Here is a 23,044-nt window from a genome sequence, read left to right as displayed (position 1 = left end):
TTAGCGACCAGGGTTCTTGGACTCCTTAATCAACAGAAATTGATAAGAGGCTGGGACTTCCCTGCTGGTGCAGTGGTTAAGACTCCGTGCTTCCACTGCAGGGGGCATGGGTTCGATTCCTGGTCCGGGGGTGGGGGGTGGGGAAGAAATTGATAAGAGGCTAGATGCGAAATTCAGGGAAGGCTATATTGGGACTCGTGCTGCAGCACGAGGGAACAAGGGAGTGAAAATAAGTAACAGGTTCCCTTGCTCACTCCCCGGAGCGGTGGAGCTGGTCCCTTAAATGGGGTGAGCGTAGAGGTGGATACAGGGGTGGGGTCAGAGGCGCGACCTAGGTGGCCTGCCCACCCCCTTGGTGGTGCTGTGTGCAGGGACCATGGGTAGTACCTTGCTTTTGCTCCTGACACCCAGGTCCCAGCCTGTCTCATACTCAGTTGAATTTTGTTCTTATCACAACAGGAAGAGGAAGAGACAGAGCTTTTTGGGTGGGTTTTCTTTAGGATAAATCAACTCCCTCTTATCTCAAAGCATGTTATCTGCTTTGGACGTCATCTAAAGTGGCCTAATCCCGGTCCTAGGAAAATGGAGAGGTGGCCGTGAGGGAGAGCTGAACAGCGGGCCTGAGCATCTTAGGCTGCCGCGGCGTAAGCACCTGTTTCCGACTGCCTGATGGAGCCGATTTCAAGGTGACCTCTTGTTTCATACAATGTGTGTCTTCTCTCCTTACCTTTAACTTGGAGTAAATCAACATAAAAAGACAAAAGGCCTATTCTGCAGTGGTGTAATCTCAAAGATGGAAACAACTTCATTCCCTAAAGAAACAACCATTGATGTCCTTCCTGATCTGCCACCCTGCCTGATCCCAACGCTCCGCTGAGCTGTAATTCATTCAGGTGGGGTTCCTGGGTGTCTAGTTCGTGTCAGGCTGGGGGTATGCAGATCATCTCTTGCCTCTTAGATGACCTCTCTTTTTCATTATTTCCTCTCTGCATATAAAGTTAGAGTGATATTTTAAATATGTAGATCATGTCACTCACCTGCTCAAAACCTTCCAGTGGCCTCTTTCATATTTAGGATAACATCCAATCCCCATACCTTCGACTCTAGGGCCCTGCAGGGTCTGACCCGAGCCTCAGGGCCTTTGTACTTGCTGTTCCCTCAGCCTGAAATCATTGTCCCCTGGGTTCTTGAAGAAACTTTCTTCTGCTTCCCAGTGACGTCTCAGCTCAAACATCACTACTTCAGAGAGGCCTTCCCCAATCTTGCTGTTATCCCCATAATCCACCCCCCAAGTTGCTCTCCATCATTTGAAAGAATTTTATTTTATTGAAGTATAGCTGTTTTACGAGGTTCTGTTAATTTCTGCTGTACACCAAAGTGATTCAGTTATACACATATATACATTCTTTTTCATATTATTTTCCATTATTGTTTATCACAGGATATTGAATACAGTTCCCTGTGCTATACAGTAGAACCTTGTTGTTTATCCATTCTATATATAGTAGTTTGCATCTGCTAACCCCAAACTCCCAATCCATCCCTGCCCCAACCCCCTCCCCTTTGGCAACCATAAGTCTGTTCTCTATGTCTGTGAGCCTGTTTCTGTTTTGTAGCTCAGTTCGTTTGTGTCATATTTTTTAAATATTTTTTTATTTTATTTATTTATTATTTTTGGCTGCATCAGTCTTAGTTGTGGCACACGGGATCTTCGTTGCGGCACCACAGGCTGCTCTCTAGTTGTGGCGTGCGGGTTTTCTTTCTCTGGTTATGGGCTCCAGAACGCGTGGGCTCTGTAGTCTGCGGCACGTGGGCTCTCTAGTTGAGGTGCTCGGGCTCAGTAGTTGTGGCGTGAGGGCTTAGTTGCTCCGCGGCACGTGGGATCTTAGTTTCCCGACCAGGGATGGAACCCACGTCCCCTGTGTTGGAAGGCGGATTCTTTACGACTGGTCCATCAGGGAAGTCCCCATTTGTGTCATATTTTAGATCCGCATATAAATGATCCAAAATTTACAAACAGCTCATACAAGTCAACAACAAAAAACCCAAAAAACCCAATCGAGAAACGGGCAAAAGACCTAAACAGACATTTCCCCAAAGAAGATATACAGATGGCCAACAGGCACATGTAAAACGCTCAACATCGCTAATTATTAGAGAAATGCAAATCAAATCTCTATCATTTTTATATCTGTTGCATCATCACACTTTCCACAAATTGAAATGATCTGATCGCTTATTTATCATCTGTCTTCTCCATGACGGTAGAGGTCGCTGTCCTGTTCAGTAGGCATTTAGCATAGCCCTAGCATATGGTAGGCTCTCAAGATATTATTATTATTATTTACTTATTTATTATTATTATTATTTTTTGCGGTACGCGGGCCTCTCACTGTTGTGGCCTCTCCCGTTGCGGAGCACAGGCTCCGGACGCGCAGGCTCAGCGGCCATGGCTCACGGGCCCAGCCGCTCCGCGGCATGTGGGATCTTCCCGGACTGGGGCACGAACCCGTATCCCCTGCATCGGCATGCGGACTCTCAACCACTGCGCCACCAGGGAAGCCCTCTCAAGATATTATTGAATAAATGAATGAAATAATATTTATAATAAATAAATAGTACTGTAATATGAACATGTTCAAAACTCTATGGTTAGAAGAGGGAGGAGCACAGCGGTTGTGAAAGGTGGGGAAAACTTTCTAAAGGGACCTAAAGGGCAGATTAGAGGTCCTGGTCATCAGGCCCTTCTGCACTTGGCTCAGCTCCGCAACTCCAAACGCTTATACCCATACCTAATTTTTGTTTTTAACTGCTTTTCCGCGAAACCCCTCCAAGCCCGCAGGGGGCGCCCACAACACGCCACCCGGGAGAACGAGAACTACATTTCCCAGCATCCCGCGCGCCGCCGACCCACTTCCGGAGCCCGCGGACAGCATGGCGGCGTCCGAGGAGCGCGATTCACCGGCTGAGGTGCCCCAGATGGCGGTGGAGGAGGCGGAAACGAAAACCTTTAAAGACCTGGTAAGTGTAGATGACGCCGGTTTCCCTTTTTCCTACTGGCGCCAGGCGTGGGCAGAGTACGGTTGCCTTCGATACAGGCCGCTGGTGTGCAAAAAACAGCCGGGGCCTAGCTCAGGTTTCCCCCAGGGTGTCCGAAGCTCGGGTTCCGGACGAGCTCCCTCGGCTCTGAGTTTGGGTAGTGGGAGGGCGGCCGGTGCCCGGGAGCCCCCATTTGCCCTTTTGAATTCCACCTCGGTGTGGCAGCGTTGTGTCTGTGCAGGGTGTTGTCCATGCGGCGAATCCGAATTTTGTGTATCTTGGGCTTTGGATTCAGATGAACCGGTATTGAATTCTGACCCAGTCACTGACTAGAGGCAAGTTATCTCGGTGCCTCACTTTCCACATCTGTAACTTGGGGATTATGATAAGTACCGCATAGAGCTGTTTAGATTAAATGAAGTAACACAGGCAAAGAACTTGGCTTTGGCCCCGGCGAGTGGAGAGTGATTGGTAAGTCTTAAGTTCCTGTCCCAGTTCTCAGAGTTAAGGAGAAGACTGGGTAGACTCACAACAAAAACCTTTTGAATCAAAGCGTAGGGGACGCACATGTCGCCAGCAAGGCGGCCCTAACAGTCATTTAATTATGTGGGAGGTGAGTGTGTGTTTTCCTTTGCTAAACTGTGTTTTTCCGAATTCTAAGGGTGTGACAGATGTGTTGTGTGAAGCTTGTGACCAGTTGGGATGGACAAAGCCAACAAAGATCCAGATTGAAGCTATTCCTTTGGCCTTACAGGGTAGGTTGAAATTAAGTGTGTGGCCTGTTTCAGATTCAGTATGAAGTTACACATATTCAATTAAATACCACTTTTGAGAGCTATTGCTTTGCATACGTCAAGTGAAATAAAATATGGTCCCTAAAGATAAAAAGTTTGTGGCTTATTGCTTTTTTTTTTTTTTTTTTTTTTTTTTTTTTTTTTGCGGTACACGGGCCTCTCACCGCTGCGGCCTCTCCCGTTGCGGAGCACAGGCTCCGGACGCGCAGGCTCAGCGGCCATGGCTCACGGGCCCAGCCGCTCCGCGGCATGTGGGATCCTCCCGGACCGGGCACGAACCCGCGTCTCCCGCATCGGCAGGTGGACTGTCAACCACTGCGCCACCAGGGAAGCACGGCTTATTGGTTTTTGAAACAGTAATTCTCCAGTTTTACGGAGCTTACTTTCTACGAGGGGGTTTGTTGTCTTCTGTTTTCCTAGCCTTTTCTTTCTCAGTTTCCTTTGGCTCTTTTCCCTTTGCCTTGCGGTGTTAATTCTGTCTTTATCCTTTTTTCTCACTCTAAAATGTTACTAAGATTTCTCATCCAGTCCTGAAGCTTTAATACTGTCTGCATCAGTGAGTTTCAGCCAGTGCTCATTAGAATCACCTGTGGAACTTTTAAAACACTAGCGATTTCTGGGCTCCAACCTAGACCTTCTGAATTAGAATTTCCAGGCATGGGACCTAGGCATATATAGATAGTTCTGGGACTTCCCTGGTGGTCCAGTGGTTAAGAATCCGCCTGCCAATGCAGGGGACACGGGTTTGAGCCCTGGTCCGGGAAGATCCCACATGCCGGGGAGCAACTAAGCCCATGCACCACAACTACTTAGCCTGCACTCTAGAGCCCGTGAGCCACAACTACTGAAGCCTGCGTGCCTAGAGCCCGTGCTCCGCAGCAAGAGAAGCCACCACAATGAGAAGCCTGTGCAACGCAACAAAGAGTAGCCCCTGCTTGCCGCAACTAGAGAAAGCACGTACACAGCAATGGAGGCCCAGTGCAGCCAAACGTAAAAAATAATAATAATAATAATTAATTTAAAAAAAACTTAATAGTTTATTCTAATGTGTCTTCTCCTGGGGGAGCACACATGAGCACTGGTCAGATGCTCATGGCTCCCATGTCTATATTTCTAGCCCACACTTCTTTGCTGAGCTCCAAACAAGTATGTCCAACTGGTTTTTAGATACTTTTCTCTAAGCTTACTGCAGGAATCTCAAGTTCCCTATGTCCAAAACAGAGTCCTTATTTTTCTCACCAGAACTAATTTCCCTGTAGCCCTTATCTCAGTATATGGCTTTTGAGTTTCCCAAGCTAGAAACCTCTGTGTCAATCACATTTTCTTTTGTTACTTTCTTTTATTTTTTTATTTTCTTGAAGTATAGTTGATTTACAATGTTGTGTTAATTTCTCTTTCCTTTTTTTTTTGGAAGTCGCATGAAGAAAGAAAATGTATTCAATATATTTTTAACAATTTTGAGAATACGTGAACTTTACATTTATATTTGCAAAAATGTACATGGAAAATATGATGAGAATAAGTAACAGGTCAACAGTACTAACACCAGCAGAAACAATAAATTGTGTACATCACACCTATGAACTTTCTACATAAGAATGATTCCAAAGGTCTATAGAAACAAAATAACACTCACGAGAGAGGTTATTTTGTGAATAATCATATATGTGTTGATTCAAATAAATTAGAATTTCATGTTGTAATGCTTTGTAATGTTCCAGTTCTCATACAACTTGAGTTTATTATCCAATACTGCTTAGTCCTCTGGAGTCTCAGCAACAACATAGACTTTTACAGCTTGATGATTTTTCAGTCTCTAACCGGCCACGTAACATTTAACGTCAGGCCTAGTGTTACGGAAGCAGCTCTTGAAAAACCACCTAAAGAGGGCTTGAGATCCCCAGGCAGAGCCTGGTGTTTAAGGTTGAAAGGCAGTCTGTGATAAAGTAGCAAAGTGGAGCCTTTGATTTATTTCTTTATTTTAAATTAATTAATTAGCTAATCTGTTTATTCATTTATTTTGGTTGGGCATTGGGTTGTCTGCCTGACAGAGAGCATCCTTCCTCAGGAAATTCGACTCTTGCCCACTAAGGGAGAACAGAATAGTCGGGAAAGGCATGGATGACCTTTTTAATTTTTCTAATATGATACAATATAACATATCTCCTCAGAGCTCTGATTACAAAGGAAAATTCCCCACTGCAGTCTGGTGTGCCATCCCATTATTCAGTTTTAGAAGCATAAAATGAGCCTCAAGGCAAGACATCAGAGAGCTCACTTAACACATATTCTCCAACGTAAAGACAAAAAAATAAATGGAAGAATGGAAGGAAGGAAGGGAGGGAGGGAGGGAGGAAGGAAGGAAGGTCTTATTGTTCCACATTGTTTTGGCTATTATCAGCTTTTGTTAGATGTTTCCTTCTTTCTCTCCAAGGTGTGTGAAACCTAGGAAGCTGTATGTGCCAGACATTTGTCAGGCAATGTGGTCCTAATTATATAGCTGTTATTTAAACAAAATTCCAATCACTGATGTTAACAGCAGGTTATCTGCCTATGGCCTAGAGATTTGGATCTATACTGTACTATCAACTTTTATTGCATATAAACGAAAATTTGAAATTCATAATTCTGTTATTTGAAATCCAATCACAGTTTACATATCTGTATCTATACATGTGATCTCATATAATCTTTATCGTATCAGTTTTACAGTAAACAATATGATCTTTCTCCCTCAAGCTTTATTGCCAACTTAATGGGAAATGCACTTATTTTGATGACCAAAAATTGCCCCCCAAAATTGGATGCAAATTTGTCCAGTGGAGTATCATATTCTGACTCTGTAGTTGACTCAACTTAAGGATTTTGATGTATTTTATTCCTACTTACTTCAACTTGATGTGCTTGATAGCCCATTTTTATGCCAACTATCTGCAGGAAAACAAAAAGATTAGTAAAAATCATTAATCACGGCATTTTGTTGTTCATGTTCCAAACTGAGAGCAAAAGTTATGCAGATAGAGTATCTGTTCTATTTCTCTGAATATAATCAACAGTAACAATTTTAAATGCCTGTTTAAAGAATTGTAAGAAATAATTTCAGTAAGTTTTATCTATGACTTTTTTTTTAACATCTTTATTGGAGTATAATTGCTTTACATTGTTGTGTTAGTTGCTGCTGTATAACAAAGTGAATCAACTATACGTATACATATATCCCCATATCCCCTCCCTCTTGCGTCTCCCTCCCAACCTCCCTATCCCACCCCTCTAGGTGGTCACAAAGCACCGAGCTGATCTCCCTGTGCTATGCAGCTGCTTCCCCCTTGCTATCTATTTTACATTTGGTAGTGTATATATGTCAATGCCACTCTCTCACTTCATCTCAGCTTACCCTTCCCCCTCCCCGTGTCCTCAAGTCCATTCTGTACGTCTGCGTCTTTATTCCTGTCCTGTCCCTAGATTCTTCAGAACCGTTTTGTATTTTTTTTTAGATTAAATATATATGTGTTAGTATACGGTATTTGCTTTTCTCTTTCTGACTTCACTCTGTAGGACAGATTCTGGGTCCATCCACCTCACCACAAGTAACTCAATTTTGTTTCTTTTTATGGCTGAGTAATATTCCATTGTATATATGTGCCACATCTTCTTTAGCCATTCATCTGTCAGTGGACACTTAGGTTACTTCCATGTCCTGGCTATTGTAAATAGTGCTTCAGTGAACATTGTGGTACATGACTCTTTTTGAATTATGGTTTTCTCAGGGTATATGCCCAGTAGTGGGATTGCTGGGTCATATGGTAGTTCTAATTTTAGTTTTTTAAGAAACCTCCGTACTGTTCTCCATAGTGGCTGTATCAATTTACATTCCCACCAACAGTGCAAGAGGGTTCCCTTTTCTCCACAGCCTCTCCAGCATTTATTTTTTGTAGATGTTTTGATGATGGCCATTCTGACCGGTGTGAGGTGATACCTCATTGTAGTTTTGATTTGCATTTCTCTAATGATTAGTGATGTTGAGCATCTTTTCATGTGTTTTGTTGGCAATCCGTATATCTTCTTTGGAGAAATGTCTGTTTAGGTCTTCTGCCCATTTTTGGATTGGGTTGTTTGTTCTTTTGATATTGAGCTGCATGAGCTGCTTGTATATTTTGGAGATTAATCCTTTGTCAATTGCTTCATTTGCAAATATTTTCTCCCATTCTGAGGGGTGTCTTTTCGTCTTGTTTATGGTTTCCTTTGCTGTGCAAAAGCTTTGAAGTTTCATTAGGTCCCTTTGTTTATTTTTGTTTTTATTTCCATTTCTCTAGGAGGTGGGTCAAAAAGGATCTTGCTGTCATAGAGTGTTCTGCCTATGTTTTCCTGTAGGAGTTTTATAATGTCTGGGCTTACATTTAGGTGTTTAATCCATTTTGAGTTTATTTTTGTATATGGTGTTAGGGAGTGTTCTAATTTCATTCTTTTACATGTAGCTGTCCAGTTTGCCCAGCACCACTTATTAAAGAGGCTGTCTTTTCTCCATTGTACATTCTTGCCTCTGTTATCAAAGATAAGGTAACCACATGTACATGGGTTTATCTCTGGGCTTTCTACCCTTTTCCATTGATCTATACTTGTTTTTGTGCCAGTACCATACTGTCTTGATTACTGTAGCTTTGTGGTATAGTCTAAAGTCCGGGAGCCTGATTCCTCCAGGTCCGTTTTTCTTTCTCAAGATTGCTTTGGCTATTTGGGGTCTTCTGTGTTTCCATACAAATTGTGAATTTTTTGTCCTAGTTCTGTGAAAGGTGCCATTGGTAGTTTGATAGGGATTGCACTGAATCTGTAGATTGCTTTGGGTAATATAGTCATTTTCACAATGTTGATTCTTCCAGTCCAAGAACATGGTATATCTCTCCATCTGTTTGTATCACCTTTAATTTCTTTCATCAGTGTCTTATAGTTTTCTGCATACAGGTCTTTTGTCTCCTTAGGTAGGTTTATTCCTAGGTATTTTATTCTTGTTGTTGCAGTAGTGAATGGGAGTGTTTCCTTAATTTCTCTTTCACATTTTTCATCATTAGTCTGTAGGAATGCAAGAGATTTCTATGCATTAATTTTGTATCCTGCTACTTTACCAAATTCATTGATTATCTCTAGTAGTTTTCTGTTAGCATCTTTAGGAATCTCTATGTATAGTATCGTGTCATCTGCAAACAGTGACAGTTTTACTTCTTCTTTTCTGATTTGGATTCCTTTTATTTCTTTTTCTTCTCTGATTGCTGTGGCTAAAACTCCCAAAACTATGTTGAATAAGAGTGGTGAGAGTGGGCAACCTTGTCTTGTTCCTGATCTTAGAGGAAATGGTTTCAGTTTTTCACCATTGAGAATGATTTTTGCTGTGGGTTTGTCATATATGGCCTTTATTAAAGGGTTAGGTCCCTCTATGCCTACTTTCTGGAGAGTTTTTATCATAAATGGGTGTTGAATTTTGTCAAAAGCTTTTTCTGCATCTATTGCGATTATCATATGGTTTTTATCCTTCATTTTGTTAATATGGTGTATCACATTGATTGATTTGCATATATTGAAGTATCCTTGCATTCCTGGGATAAACCCCACTTCATCATGGTGTATGATCCTTTTAATGTGTTGCTGGATTCTGTTTGCTAGTATTTTGTTGACGATTTTTGCATCTATGTTTATCAGTGACATTGACCTGTAGTTTTCTTTTTTTGTAACATCTTTGTCTGGTTGTGGTATCAGGGTGATGGTGGCCTCATAGAATGAGTTTGGGAGTGTCCCTCCCTCTGCTATATTTTGGAAGGGTTTGAGAAGGATAGGTGTTAGCTCTTCTCTAAATGTTTGATAGAATTCACCCGTGAATCCATCTGGTCCTGGTCTTTTGTTTGTCGGAAGATTTTTAGTCACAGTTTCAATTTCAGTGGTTATGATTGGCCTGTTTATATTTTCTCTTTCTTCCTGGCTCAGTCTCAGAGTTGTGCTTTTCTAAGAATTTGTCCATTTCTTCCAGGTTTTCCATTTTATTGGCATATAGTTGCTTGTAGTAATCTGTCATGATCCTTTGCATTTCTGCAGTGTCAGTTGTTAGTCCTCCTTTTTCATTTCTAATTCTGTGGATTTGAGTCTTCTTCCTTTTTTTCTTGATGAGTCTGGCTAATGGTTTATCAATTTTGTTTATCTTCTCAAAGAACCAGCTTTTAGTTTTATTGATATTTACTATCATTTCCTTCATTTCTTTTTCATTTATTTCTGATCTGATCTTTATGATTTCTTTCCTTCTGCTAACTTAGGGTGTTTTTTTTTTTTTGTTCTTCTCTCTCTAATTGCTCTAGGTGTAAGGTTAGGTTGTTTATTTGAGATTTTTCTTGTTTCTTGAGGTAGGATTGTATTGCTATAAACTTCCCTCTTAGAACTGCTTTTGCTGCATCCCATAGGTTTTGGTCCGTCATATTTTCATTGTCATTTGTTTCTAGGTATTTTTTTATTTCCTCTTTCATTTCTTCAGTGATCTCTTGGTTATTTAGTAGCATATTCTTTAGCCTCTATGTGTTTATATTTTTTACAGTTTTTTTCCTGTAATTGATACCTAGTCTCATAGCATTGTGGTCAGAAAAGATACTTGATACGATTTCAATTTTCTTAAATTTACGAAGGCTTCATTTGTGACTCAAGATATGATCTCTCCTGGAGGATGCTCCATGAGCACTTGAGAAGAAAGTGTATTCTGTTGATTTTGGGTGGAATGTCATATAAGTATCAATTAAGTCCCTCTTGTTTAGTGTATCATTGAAAGCTTGTGTTTCCTTATTTATTTTCATTTTGGTTGATCTGTCCATTGGTGAAAGTGGGGTGTTAAAGTCCCCTACTATTATTGTGTTATTGTTGATTTCCCCTTTTATGGCTGTTAGCATTAGCCTTATGTATTGAGGTGCTCCTATGTTGGGTGCATAAATATTTATAATTGTTATATCTTCTTGGATTGATCTCTTGATCATTATGTAGTGTCCTTGTTTGTCTCTTGTAATAGTCTTTATTTGAGACTATTTTGTCTGATATGAGAATTGCTACTCCAGCTTTCTTTTGATTTCCATTTGCATGGAATATGTTTTTCCATCCCCTCATTTTCAGTCTGTATGTGTCCCTAAGTCTGAAGTGGGTCTCTTGTAGACAGCATATATACGGGTCTTGTTTTGTATCCATTCAGCCAGTCTGTGTCTTTTGTTTGGAGCATTTAATCCATTTACATTTAAGGTAATTATCAGTATGTATGTTCCTATTACCATTTTCTTAATTGTTTTGGGCTTGTTATTGTAGTTCTTTTCCTTCTCTTGTGTTTCCTGCCTAGAGAAGTTCCTTTAGCGTTTGCTGTAAAGCTGGTTTCTTGGTGCTCAGTTCTCTTAACTTTTGCTTGAATATAAAGCTTTTGATTTCTCCATCGAATCTGAATGAGATCCTTGCTGGGTAGAGTAACGTTGGTTGTAGGTTTTTCCCTTTCATTACTTTAAATATGTCCTGCCACTCCCTTCTGGCTTGCAGAGTTTCTGCTGAAAGATCAGCTATTAACCTTATGGGGATTCCCTTGTATGTTATTTGTTGCTTTTCCCTTGCTGCTTTTAATATTTTTTCTTTGTATTTAATTTTTGATAGTTTGATTAATATGTGTCTTGGCATGTTTCTCCTTGGATTTATCCTGTATGGGACTCTCTCTGCTTCCTGGACTTGATTGACTATTTCCTTTCCTATGTTCAGGAAGTTTTCAACTATAATCTCTTCAGATATTTTCTCAGTCCCTTCCTTTTTCTGTTCTTCTACTGGGAACCCTATTATTTGAATGTTGGTGCGTTTAATATTGTTCCAGAGGTCTCTGCGTCTGTCCTCAATTCTTTTCATTCTTTATTCTGCTCTGCGGTAGTTATATCCACTATTTTATCTTCCAGGTCACTTATCCGTTCTTCTGCCTCGGTTATTCTGCTATTGATTCCTTCTAGAGAATTTTTAATTTCATTTATTGTGTTCATCATTGTTTGTTTTCTCTTTAGTTCTTCTACATCTTTGTTAAATGTTTCTTTTATTTTCTCCATTGTATTTCCAAGATTTGGGATCATTTTTACTGTCATTACTCTGAATTCTTTTTCAGGTAGACTGCCTATTTCCTCTTCATGTGTTTGGTCTGGTGGGTTTTTTTCTTGCTCCTTCATCTGCTATGTGTTTCTCTGTCTTCTCATTTTGCTTAGCTTACTGTGTTTGGGGTCTCCTTTTCGCAGGCTGTAGGTTCGTAGTTCCTGTTGTTTTTGGTGTCTAACCCCAGTGGGTGAGGTTGGTTCACTGCGTTGTGTAGGCTTCCTGGTGGAGGGGACTGGTGCCTGTGTTCTGGTGGATGAGGGTGGATCTTGTCTTTCTGGTGGGCAGGTCCGCATCCGGTGGTGTGTTTTGGGGTGTCTGTGAACTTATGATTTTAGGAAGCCTCTCTGCTAATGGGTGGGGTTGTGTTCCTGTCTTGCTAGTTGTTTGGCATAGAGTGTCCAGCACTGGAGCTTGCTGGTCGTTGAGTGGAGCTGCGTCTTAGCATTGAGACGGAGATCTCTAGGAGAGCTCTCATCGATTGATATTACGTGGAGCTGGGAGGTCTCTGGTGTTCCAGTGTCCTGAACTCGGCTCTCCCACCTCAGAGGCTCAGGCCTGACACCCAGCCAGAGCACCAAGACCCTGTTAGCCACTTGGCTCAACTTGGTACGAGGGATGCTTGCCAGTGAATTAAGGTGCGAAAAAGACATAAGGCATAAATACCAAAGGTGTTGCCTGCGGTGCCAACTCTCTGGTTCCACGGACCTCTTTCCGTACTTTGTAATTCTCGCTTCAGCTGGCCTCCATTCAGGCCACCATCATAGCTCCCCTGGTACCCTAACTGAGCTCTGATTTTCCTGTGTGTTCCCCATTCTGCACTTTAGTTCATTTTAAGTTGTAGGGAAGAGAGTCATATTCAGGTTACCTCAGGGGAAGGGGGTTATTCTCTAGGTGAGGAAGCCTCAGCAGTCAACTGTGGAAGTCATTACTCGACAGGAAGGCTTCCCACTGGGTGCTGTCCTCGTGCTCAGCTACTTTGGGAGCTGCAGCACAGAGGCGGTGGTCTTGGCTTCGAAATTGATTGCCAGGTCTTCTCAGTTATGGCTTGATTGGTGACAACAAACCATGGGGATCCATTCTTAAGGTATTACTGCTGGCATTCTTCCCTCAGAAGGAGCAGTGTAAGTGGCTTTACTGTTAAGCTGCTTGGGTCCTTCTTATGCCATCAGGCCTGGGGTTTATCTTCTTAATGAATAACATTGGTCATGATATTCCCTGCTTAAAATCCTTCAGTTCCTCTCTCGTATAGGAAGATGTCAAAACTCCTTAGTATGGCTGTGGGTTTCCTTATTCTTCTCCCTTTCCCCCTTGACTTCTGTGTTCTGGCCACGTTGTACTTCTCCCTCTCTGAACTCATGCTGTGTTCTTTTTTTAAAATTAATTTATTTAATTTATTTATTTTTGGCTGCATTGGGTCTTCGTTGCTGTGCGTGGGCTTTCTCTAGTTGTGGAGAGCGGGGGCTACTCTTCGTTGCAGTGCACAGGCTTCATATTGCAGTTTCTTCTCTTGTTGCGGAGCTTGGGCTCTAGAGCGCAGGCTCAGTAGTTGTGGCACACAGGCTCTAGAGCGCAAGCTCAGTAGTTGTGGTGCACGGGCTTAGTTGCTCTATGGCATTTGGGATCTTCCCGGACCAGGGCTCGAACCTGTGTCCCCAGCATTGGCAGGCGGATTCTTAACCACTGCGCCACCAGGGAAGTCCCATGCTGTGTTCTTTAAAGCATCTTTCCTCATAAGGGACTGCCCTTCCTTTCCTTCTTTGCTTACTTACAGATTTAATTTACTCATCACCTCTGTTAACCTTTCCTGACTCTTCCTGGCAGTAGGTTGCTCATTCCGTTTTGTTCTCACTGTATCCTGTAGGGACCTATCATATTAGAACATATTTGTGTATTTCAGCCCTGGATTTTGAGCTAATTTAAGACAGAGACCGTGTCTTCTGTCTCATCAACTCCCCCTCCCCTGAATTCATCAAATATTTGTTCATGGTCTACTGTCTGCCAGCACTGGGTCCTTGTGGAATAATGTGGGAATGGTGCAGAGATCACTTCTTTGCTATTAGGTGTTTTCTTTGTCTTCTAGGTCGTGATATTATTGGGCTAGCGGAAACCGGCTCTGGGAAGACCGGGGCCTTTGCTCTGCCCATTCTGAATGTGCTGCTGGAGACGCCCCAGCGTTTGTTTGCCTTAGTTCTCACCCCCACTCGGGAGCTAGCCTTTCAGATCTCAGAGCAGTTTGAAGCCCTGGGGTCTTCTATTGGGGTGCAATGTGGTAAGTGTCCAGAGGAAAGGAATCTTCAGAATTTCTTCACAGGTTGAGAATGAGTGTGAAAGGAGAATGGAAGGAAGTGTCGTTAACATAAGTTCATTGACCTAAAGGGCTGATTTGGTATTTTAGCTTCGGGGAAAGTTGTAATTGTAAGGGAAGAAAAATGAAAGTAGAAATGTGTCATTGGCTTTACAGTGAACTATGGAAAAAAATTAAGGATCTCTTTTCAATATTCTTTTTCTTTCTGTAGCTGTGATTGTAGGTGGAATTGATTCAATGTCTCAATCTCTGGCCCTGGCCAAAAAGCCACATATAGTAATAGGTGAGTAATGACAACGGTAGAAGACACTGGTGATGATGAATTGGAGAAAATCTACTGATATTGGGTGCAACTTCTTTGTGCAGAAAGAGTTCAAAGAATGGATTTAATTTTTTGTTTAATTTTTTTTAATTTCTGAAATTCTGGTTGGGAGGGGGTGGTCACTTTCTTTCTGTCCTTTTTCTTAAACATTGCCCTCTCTCCTCAACTTTTCTTGTTAGCAACTCCTGGTCGACTAATTGACCACTTGGAAAATACAAAAGGTTTCAACTTAAGAGCTCTCAAGTACTTGGTCATGGATGAAGCAGACCGAATATTGAATATGGATTTTGAGACAGAGGTGAGCTCAACATCTTTCCTCTTCCTAGAGCATCTCAAAATCTGTTCAAAATCTGGTTCATTGCATACCTGCTTTTGTGGAGCACTTAACCATTGTTGGTTAATTTAACATCTCTGCTGCTTTTTTCATTCTTGATGCTCTTTACACTGTCTGCCTCAGCATCCTCTTTATTTATTTTTTCTTTCTTTTTTATTGAAGGATAGTTGATTTATATTATTATATTATTTTTAGGTGCAACATAGTGATTCAGTATTTCTGTAGATTATACTCCATTTAAAATTATTACAAAATAATGGCTATATTTCCCTGTGCTGTACAATACATCCTTGTTGCTTTTAAATTAAATTTAATATAATTAATTTTTTACTGAAGTATAGTTAATTTACAATGTTGTGTTTCTGGTGTACAGCAAAGTGATTCAGTTATACATACATATATAAATATGTGTATATATATATATACACATATATATATGTGTGTATGTGTGTATATACATATACCTACACAAACTCCTAATTTTCCTTCCCTCTTTTCCCCTTTGGTAACCATAAGTTTGTTTTCTATGTCTGTGAATGTGTTTCTGTTTTGTAAATAAGTTCATTTGTATCATATTTTAGATTCCACATATAAGTGGTATTATGTGATATTTGTCTTTGTCTGACTTCACTTAGTATGATAATCTCTAGGTCCATCCATGTGGCTGCAAATGGCATCATTTCATTCTTTACTATGGCTGAGTAGTATTCCATTCTGTATATATACCACATCTTCTTTATCCATTCATCTGTTGATGGACATTTAGGTTGCTTCCATCTCTTGGGTATTGTAAAGTCTCAGCATCCTCTTTCAAATATAGTCTGACTTGGGGGGTGAGGGATAAATTAGGAATATGGGATTAACATACACACACTACTGTATATAAAATAGATAAACAGCAAGGACCTACTGTATAGCACAGGGAGCTATATTCAATATCTTGTAATAACCTATAATGGAAAAGGATCTGAAAAAGTGTAAATATGTATGTATGTGTAACTGAATCTCTTTGCTGTACACCTGAAACACTGTAAATCAACTATACGTCAATTAAAAAAGACAGTTGGGCAAAAAACATGTATATATATATACATACATACATACATATAGACTGACTTTGTTTTCAGAGATGAGAAATACCAAAAACAGATTTTCTTTTTCCATTTCATTTGATTTCAACCTCTTCCATCTTTTCTTTGATGACCCATTCATCATAGCTTATTTAGTTGATTAATGCTTATTCTTTACTTTTCTCTTAGATTAGCTCTACTCTGCTGATTTAAACTGTGCTTTTCTCTGACTGGCATTATTTTTTGGTAGCATCTGGTATGGTATCAAATAGTAAATATTCAGTCAGTTTTAGCTGAACTGAATCAACGTTTTGAGTCCCCAAATCCCCACAGTGATGTATTTAGTTTGTTACCCCTCATCTTCACAAGCAGCATTTGCAGGTGCCCAGTCTAAATGTTATGTTGGTACCGTTGCTCTTTCTGCCTTTTAGGTTGACAAGATCCTGAAAGTGATTCCCCGAGATCGGAAGACATTTCTCTTCTCTGCTACGATGACCAAGAAGGTGAACTTTTCTAGGATTTCTCTTTTCTTCTTTATAAGAATTGATAAGTAGAAACAGTCACAGTGACAATAATAAAAATAGAGTATTTAGGAATCAGTGTACTACTCTAGGTTTTCTTTCTTCAGGTGCAAAAACTTCAGCGAGCAGCGCTGAAGAATCCTGTGAAATGTGCCGTTTCCTCTAAATACCAGACGGTTGAAAAGTTACAGCAATATTATCTTTTTATTCCTTCTAAGTTCAAGGTAAAGTGTTTGCTTTGATCATTTCTGCCTCTCCCTCTCCTTCTTCACCAAGACATCTGAAAATGTGTCAACTCTTGATTAGCTAAGAGCTGTGCTACAGATTGGAGTCCTTTCTGTTTGTTTTAGAGCTCATGCCGTGCTTTATTTTATCACTGATAAAGTCAAACATTCCGGGAATTCACAACATATTAAACCACAGTAATGAAGTCATGACACAATCCCTTCCTAACCCCATCCTTGAGGTAGTTTTTCTTTTGCCTGCTTATTATGTGGCTTTTTTATGGACAAAGGACCTAGTTTTGTGCTTTGATGTCAGGGCTTTGCGTGCTTGCTGAGTACAGATCTCCTTGTGCTCGGCTTCAGGCTGTGTGCGAAACTCATGGTTCACAGAGATGATAATGATAATGCCAGTTAAGGAGTGCAAAGCTGGCGGCTGGGGGTCTGGATAACTGAGAAGCAGCTATGGGCTTAGTCTTTTACATAATCTGTATGCCCAGGACGCCAACCTTCTTCCAGGTTCAGTTACATATATTATTTTGGCTTTGTGACTTAGGATACCTACCTGGTTTATATTCTAAATGAATTGGCTGGAAACTCCTTTATGATATTCTGCACCACCTGTAACAATACTCAGAGGACAGCTTTGCTACTCCGAAATCTTGGATTCACTGCCATTCCCCTCCATGGACAGATGAGTCAGGTAACTATTCTTTGGAATCATTAGTGGTGAACTGGGGGCATGAGAAAGCTAAATCTTGTAGCAGGAGATTTCTGCAATAGCAACACATGACATTAATGCATCTTCCCATAGTTGTCCTGATTTTATGGGCATTAAAGTGTTGCTTTGGATGCTACTTCCTCCTTTCAGGATAGCAAGAGGCTCAAATTAAAATATTCCACAGGTAGTTGTCTGGGATGGAAGCTACTGAGTTGATTTATTCAGCCCTCATGGTAATAGTGACTCTCGTCTCTAAAGACTTTCAGTAGATTATTTCTCAGTTATCCTTCTGTCATGTTTAACAAACTCTGTTTCATGCTAGTATTTTCTAGCTTTAGTCTTAAATATCTTTTTATTGCTTCCATGTTTCCTTTTGACCTGTGAAGCCTAGTTCAGACTAACGGGGAAACATCCTTTTAAAAATTTCTCTCTTGGTTCTTGTATTTATTTAGTATGTCTAGTTTGTGTGTCTTGGATTCCAAGTTTTTCAAGATTAAAATTCTTTCCATTTCTTCTTTTCATCGTCTCAGAGCAAGCGCCTAGGATCCCTTAATAAATTTAAGGCAAAAGCTCGTTCCATTCTTTTAGCAACTGATGTTGCAAGCCGTGGTTTGGACATACCTCATGTGGATGTAGTTGTTAACTTTGACATTCCTACCCATTCCAAGGTGAGTCCTGTTGCTGACCTGACTTTCTAGCCCCAAAGTGCTTTTCTTTTCTCTTTTCTTTTCCCCTTCTCTTCCCTTTCTTTCCTTTCCTGTCCTTTCTTTCACTTCCTCCTTTCCTCCCTCCCTCCGTCCCTCCCTCCCTCCCTTCCTCTTTCTCTCTCTCTCCCCCACCTCCTTCTTCCTCCTTTTCTTTTCTTTTTTTTAAAATTGAGATGTAATTGACATATTATATTAGTTTCAGGTGTAAAATGTAATGATTTAATATTCGTATATATTGCAGATTGGTCATAGTAAGTCTAGTTAACATCTGTCACCATTCATAATTACACATGTCTTTCCTTATGATGAGCATTTTCCCTTAGCATTTTCCCTTAGCAACTTTTAAATATGCAATACAGTATTATTACCTCTAGTCAGCATGTTGTACATTACATCCCCATGACTTATTTATTTTATAACTGAAATTTGTACCTTTTGCCCCCTTCACCCATTTCACACACACCCATCCCTGCCTCTGGCAACCACCAAATCTGTTCTCTGTATCTGTGAGCTCAGTTTTTTTTGTTTTTGTTTTAGATTCCACATATAAGTGAGATCTCAGTATTTGTCTCTGTCTAACTTATTTCACTTAGCTGAATACCCTCAAGGTCTATCCATGTTGTCACAAATAGAAAGATGTCATTCTTTTTTTATGGCCGAATACTATTCCATCGTATCCAAAGTGTATTTCTTAATGGAATGTTTTCTGTCTTTCCTTAGTTACAGTATTGGAGTTTTTTTGGTGTGTGTGTGTCCTTGATTAGTTAAGTGTCAAAAATAGGGAAAGCTCTAGATCTTTTCATTCTCCTCATCTTGCACATGCCTGTGGATGTGATATTAATGAATGTGAATGAAGGAGCCCAGGAGAGGGGTTAGAGGCTCACCGTCGGAGGCGCAGACGCACCGCGTGCTCACCTCTGTCGGTCTATCTGATGAGAAATGGCAGCCTGTGGTCCTCAGTGTATCCCAGGGTTTCTCAGCCTCGGCACTGTTAACATCTTGGTCTGGGAATTCTTCCTTGCGGGGCTGTCCTTTGTATTGTAGGATGCTTAGCAGAATTCCTGGCTTCTACTCACAGGTGACATTGTGACAACCAGATATATTTCCAGACATTTCCAAATGCCTGCTGGGGAGGATGAAACTGACCCCAGTTGTGAACAACTAGTGTGTCTCGACTTCGTATTAAACTGCTGTAGACAGGGTCCTGTCTCACGATTTTCACAGTAACTCTGTGTGAGTTTGGCCATGTATTTGTGTTCCTGTTTTATAGATACAAACCAGGATTCAGAGAAGTTCTGGACTTGTAGACAGTTGTGTCGCTGGTCGGTGGGAAAAGCAGATCTGTGACCCAGGTCTGCCTCTAGATCTAGTGCCATTTTCCTCTGCCTGTGCTATGTCCATGGAGATTTGCTTTATAGATTTGTCTTTATATAAAAGAAAGGAAAAAGGGGGTCAGTTTTGTGCTGTGAGGAGAATAAGAAAAGTGAAGTAGATTTATCTCTGTAACAGATTGCCAGTTCATCTCTCCACATTCCAACACAAATCTGTTTTCTTTCAAAGGTTTGCAGGAAGAATTTACATACAGTTTTAAATTTATCTTCCAGCTAACTCAAAGTTACTTACCGTTTTCGTTTCAGGATTACATCCATCGAGTAGGTCGAACAGCTCGAGCAGGGCGCTCTGGAAAGTCTATTACTTTTGTCACACAGTAAGTGACCCGACTTTGGGGCAGAGCAATGTAGAGAAAAGAGCAGAACTGTGGGGCAGACAGACTTGCAACCTGACTTCACGACTTACTGTAACAGTCACTTAACCTCCCTCATCCCGCCTTCACTGTTTGTAAAATAGAAATAATAATACCAGTCTAGCAGGGTTTTAATGAAGACTGGAGATGTATATGTAAAGAGCATATACTATACTACATATGTGTAGTATAGTACTTGGCATATAGAAGCACACACACAAAAAACCCTGTTATTTCTTTTAAATGCTGGAGCCAGAGAACAGTGACCATTCCCTCAACTCACAGTATTACAATAACTATTTCTGATTTTGTTTTCTAGGGAACAAATTGTTATGTACCCAGGGCTTTTCTGGGAGTAAGGGGTATGTTGGGTGGTTTTCTGCTGGGCTGTGCACAGAAGATTGCAATTAGTATTCTGAAAAGGAATAATAGGTTCGATATTGTTGAAAACTGTGGCCCCTGTTGCGTCATAGTTTTGGAATGGACAGACACGTGCATTGTCAGCCAGCCAGAGCCATGTCAATTTTCCTTTTTCAGATACGACGTGGAACTCTTCCAGCGCATAGAACACTTAATTGGGAAGAAATTGCCTGTCTTTCCAACCCAGGATGACGAGGTTATGATGCTGACAGAACGTGTGTCTGAGGCCCAAAGATTTGCCCGAATGGTATGCAATGCATTTTCTCACCAGCAAATGAAATTAACTTACATGCAAGACACTTTATTGTGTTAACCCTCAACTTGGAATATTTGATTCCAAATTTAAGATGAGCATACTAAAGTGCAGATGTAGGTAATTTGCTTTCGACTGTGCAACTAAATGGTTGAATCAGGGTTTGGACTCAGTCTGACCACAGTGACCACGTTCCCAGCCACTGTTCATGTTTCACATGAGGCAAGAAAAAAACCTTTGGACTTGAGATCAGATCAGGAGGTGCAGCTGTGAACTGTGAGCTTGGACAAGGTGTCTAACCTCTCAGAGTCAGTTCCTCATTTGTAGATTGGGAACAATAGTTACCTTGAATACAGGGTTTTATGAGCATCGATCAAGCTGATGTAAACAGCATAGTTACTGATAGTAGCGGTGGCGGTAGGAGTGGCGATGAGAAGGTTCTAAAGGAGCCCCTTCCAAAGTGCCGTCTGCTCTCTGGGGTGCTGGTCTGAGGGGTGAAGAAACTTTGCCCGTGGGGTGCTTTCTGAGTAGCTGAGATGTGGACTTGTTTTTGTTTTTCTCCCCACATGGAATTCTTTGTTTGGTATCTTTGTTTATAAAAATATTGCATGTGCGTTGGGAAACATTTTTAGAAAATACACAAAGGATTAAAATAGTAAGTGAAACACGTAAGCCACCCCCTGCAGAAAGCCATTGATAACAGTTGGCTATTTTTCTTTCCTTAGCCATAATTAGACTTTATCTAATTGTATATGACTTTATCTAAATGTATATCATTTTTCTATTTGAACTAGCAGAGATTCATGCGATCACTTCTTTTTTTTTTTTTTTCACATTTTAAACTTTATTCAAAAAATGTCATCTAGGCTGTGTCTTAGCCCTGAATCGATTCAGTTACCAAACTTTCCTAAACACCAGTGGCAGGAGTAATCTCTTGGAGTTGTTGCAAGGTCCTTAACTGCCTTCTGACTCATCAAGGGAAACCAAATTGGGTCTTCTAGACTTTGCATTAGGTATATTTCATTACTTTCCAATGTTTTCAAAATTGGTAATCTGAGGGGAGAGAATTAAGTTTTTTAAAAACAGCACTGCTTGCAAGTTTAGAAACTGATATCTTAGACGCTAGCATCTTAGAATTCTCATGGGATCATTTCTTAATGGCTACAGAGAATTCTGTCATGAATATGTAACGTGATTTACATTGATGTGTGTTTATGCTTTTCCCGGTTTTTTGTATTTTAACTAGAACTCTGTTGAATATCCTGATATGTACAGCTTTGCACACTTGTCTTGTTTCCTTAGAATAAATTCCTAGAAGTAGAATCAATTGTTGGGTGGAGGAGAATACACAGTTAAAATTCGAATTCATACATAATGTCAAACTGCTCCCCTAGAAAAGCTAAAGCACTTTTACATGATGAGCGACAGTGTATGTGACTGTCCGCACACCTGACCAGGTCTAGGTATTACCATTCTCTTAAATCTTTGCCAGAATAATAATAATAGCTTATTGTTTTAATCTTCCTGTCTTTGATTACTAATAAGATTAACATTTTTGTATCTTGGGATTTTGGTCTTATTCCTTTGCTAATGTGAGGTGTTAGGGAGTTACTTAGTGTTTGATTTTAAGGAGCAGTGACTAGGATGTGTCACTCTCAGTGACAGCCATTCATTTTCAATCCCATGCTTTCCGTTTCTTGCAGGAGTTAAGGGAGCATGGAGAGAAGAAGAAGCGCTCGTGGGAGGCTGCTGGGGATGGTGACGATAGGGAGGGTGCAATTGGTGTCAGGAACAAGGTGGCTGGAGGAAAAATGAAGAAACGGAAAGGCCATTAATCTCTTTTATAAAGACTTGACTTCTGCTTTCTGTTCTGTAAAGAGGATTGAAGGAGAGAATGGGACCTCTCCCTCCAGAGTGCTGCAGGCCGAAATCCGTCAGAATTGTGTCCAGAATCTGCCCAGCTCACTCAGTGCTCATCCCCCTTTCCGTGTGTTAGAACATCGTTGCCTGCAGAATATTTTTGAAGTGCTGATGTCAAGACTCGGACTGTTCTTCAGCTTTGGTTCCTTGCTCCTGACTAGTAAGATACGTTCTTCTATCCCTTCACACAGACCTGTGCTTTTTTCAGCTGCAAGTCAAGGACTGGGCTAATGAAGCCCTTGACTTGTGATTGTAAAGGAAAGGAGCTTCTAGATCTAAAAACAGTGATACTTCCGCAGTCTCAGCTTGTGTTTCGTGAGACCAAATGGGAAATAATAAATTTAAATATTATTAAAAAAAAATTCAAACTCCTTGAGGACCTTTTTGGGTTACAGACTTTTTAGATTTAGTAAGATCTTCCTAATAGGTAAGAAACTGACAGTGGTGATTCCAAGGCAGATTCATTGGTTGTCCTTAATTTGAGGTAAACATTATTTATGACTTTAAAAAAATCAACAAAGAAACAAGAGGATGGATGGCTTT

At 40.7% G+C, this 23,044-nt stretch overlaps 1 protein-coding gene across 1 annotated transcript; it reads left to right on the top strand.

Annotated features, from left to right (window-relative positions):
- Positions 1-2,917: 2,917 nt before the first annotated feature.
- Positions 2,918-22,869, top strand: DDX47 (DEAD-box helicase 47). The gene is made up of 12 exons (XM_060166850.1): positions 2,918-3,021; positions 3,701-3,794; positions 14,044-14,232; positions 14,480-14,551; positions 14,770-14,888; positions 16,426-16,497; positions 16,623-16,739; positions 17,293-17,439; positions 17,988-18,125; positions 19,802-19,872; positions 20,446-20,575; positions 22,285-22,869. The coding sequence occupies exons 1-12, from the start codon at positions 2,935-2,937 to the stop codon at positions 22,414-22,416; spliced, it is 1,368 nt and encodes a 455-aa protein (XP_060022833.1). The 5' UTR covers positions 2,918-2,934; the 3' UTR covers positions 22,417-22,869.
- The last annotated feature ends 175 nt before the right edge of the window (positions 22,870-23,044 follow it).

The sequence above is a fragment of the Lagenorhynchus albirostris genome, chromosome 11 (assembly GCF_949774975.1).
Source record: "Lagenorhynchus albirostris chromosome 11, mLagAlb1.1, whole genome shotgun sequence".
In the NCBI taxonomy this organism is placed as follows: Eukaryota; Metazoa; Chordata; class Mammalia; order Artiodactyla; family Delphinidae; genus Lagenorhynchus; species Lagenorhynchus albirostris.
This window is presented reverse-complemented; position numbering and strand designations above follow the sequence as displayed.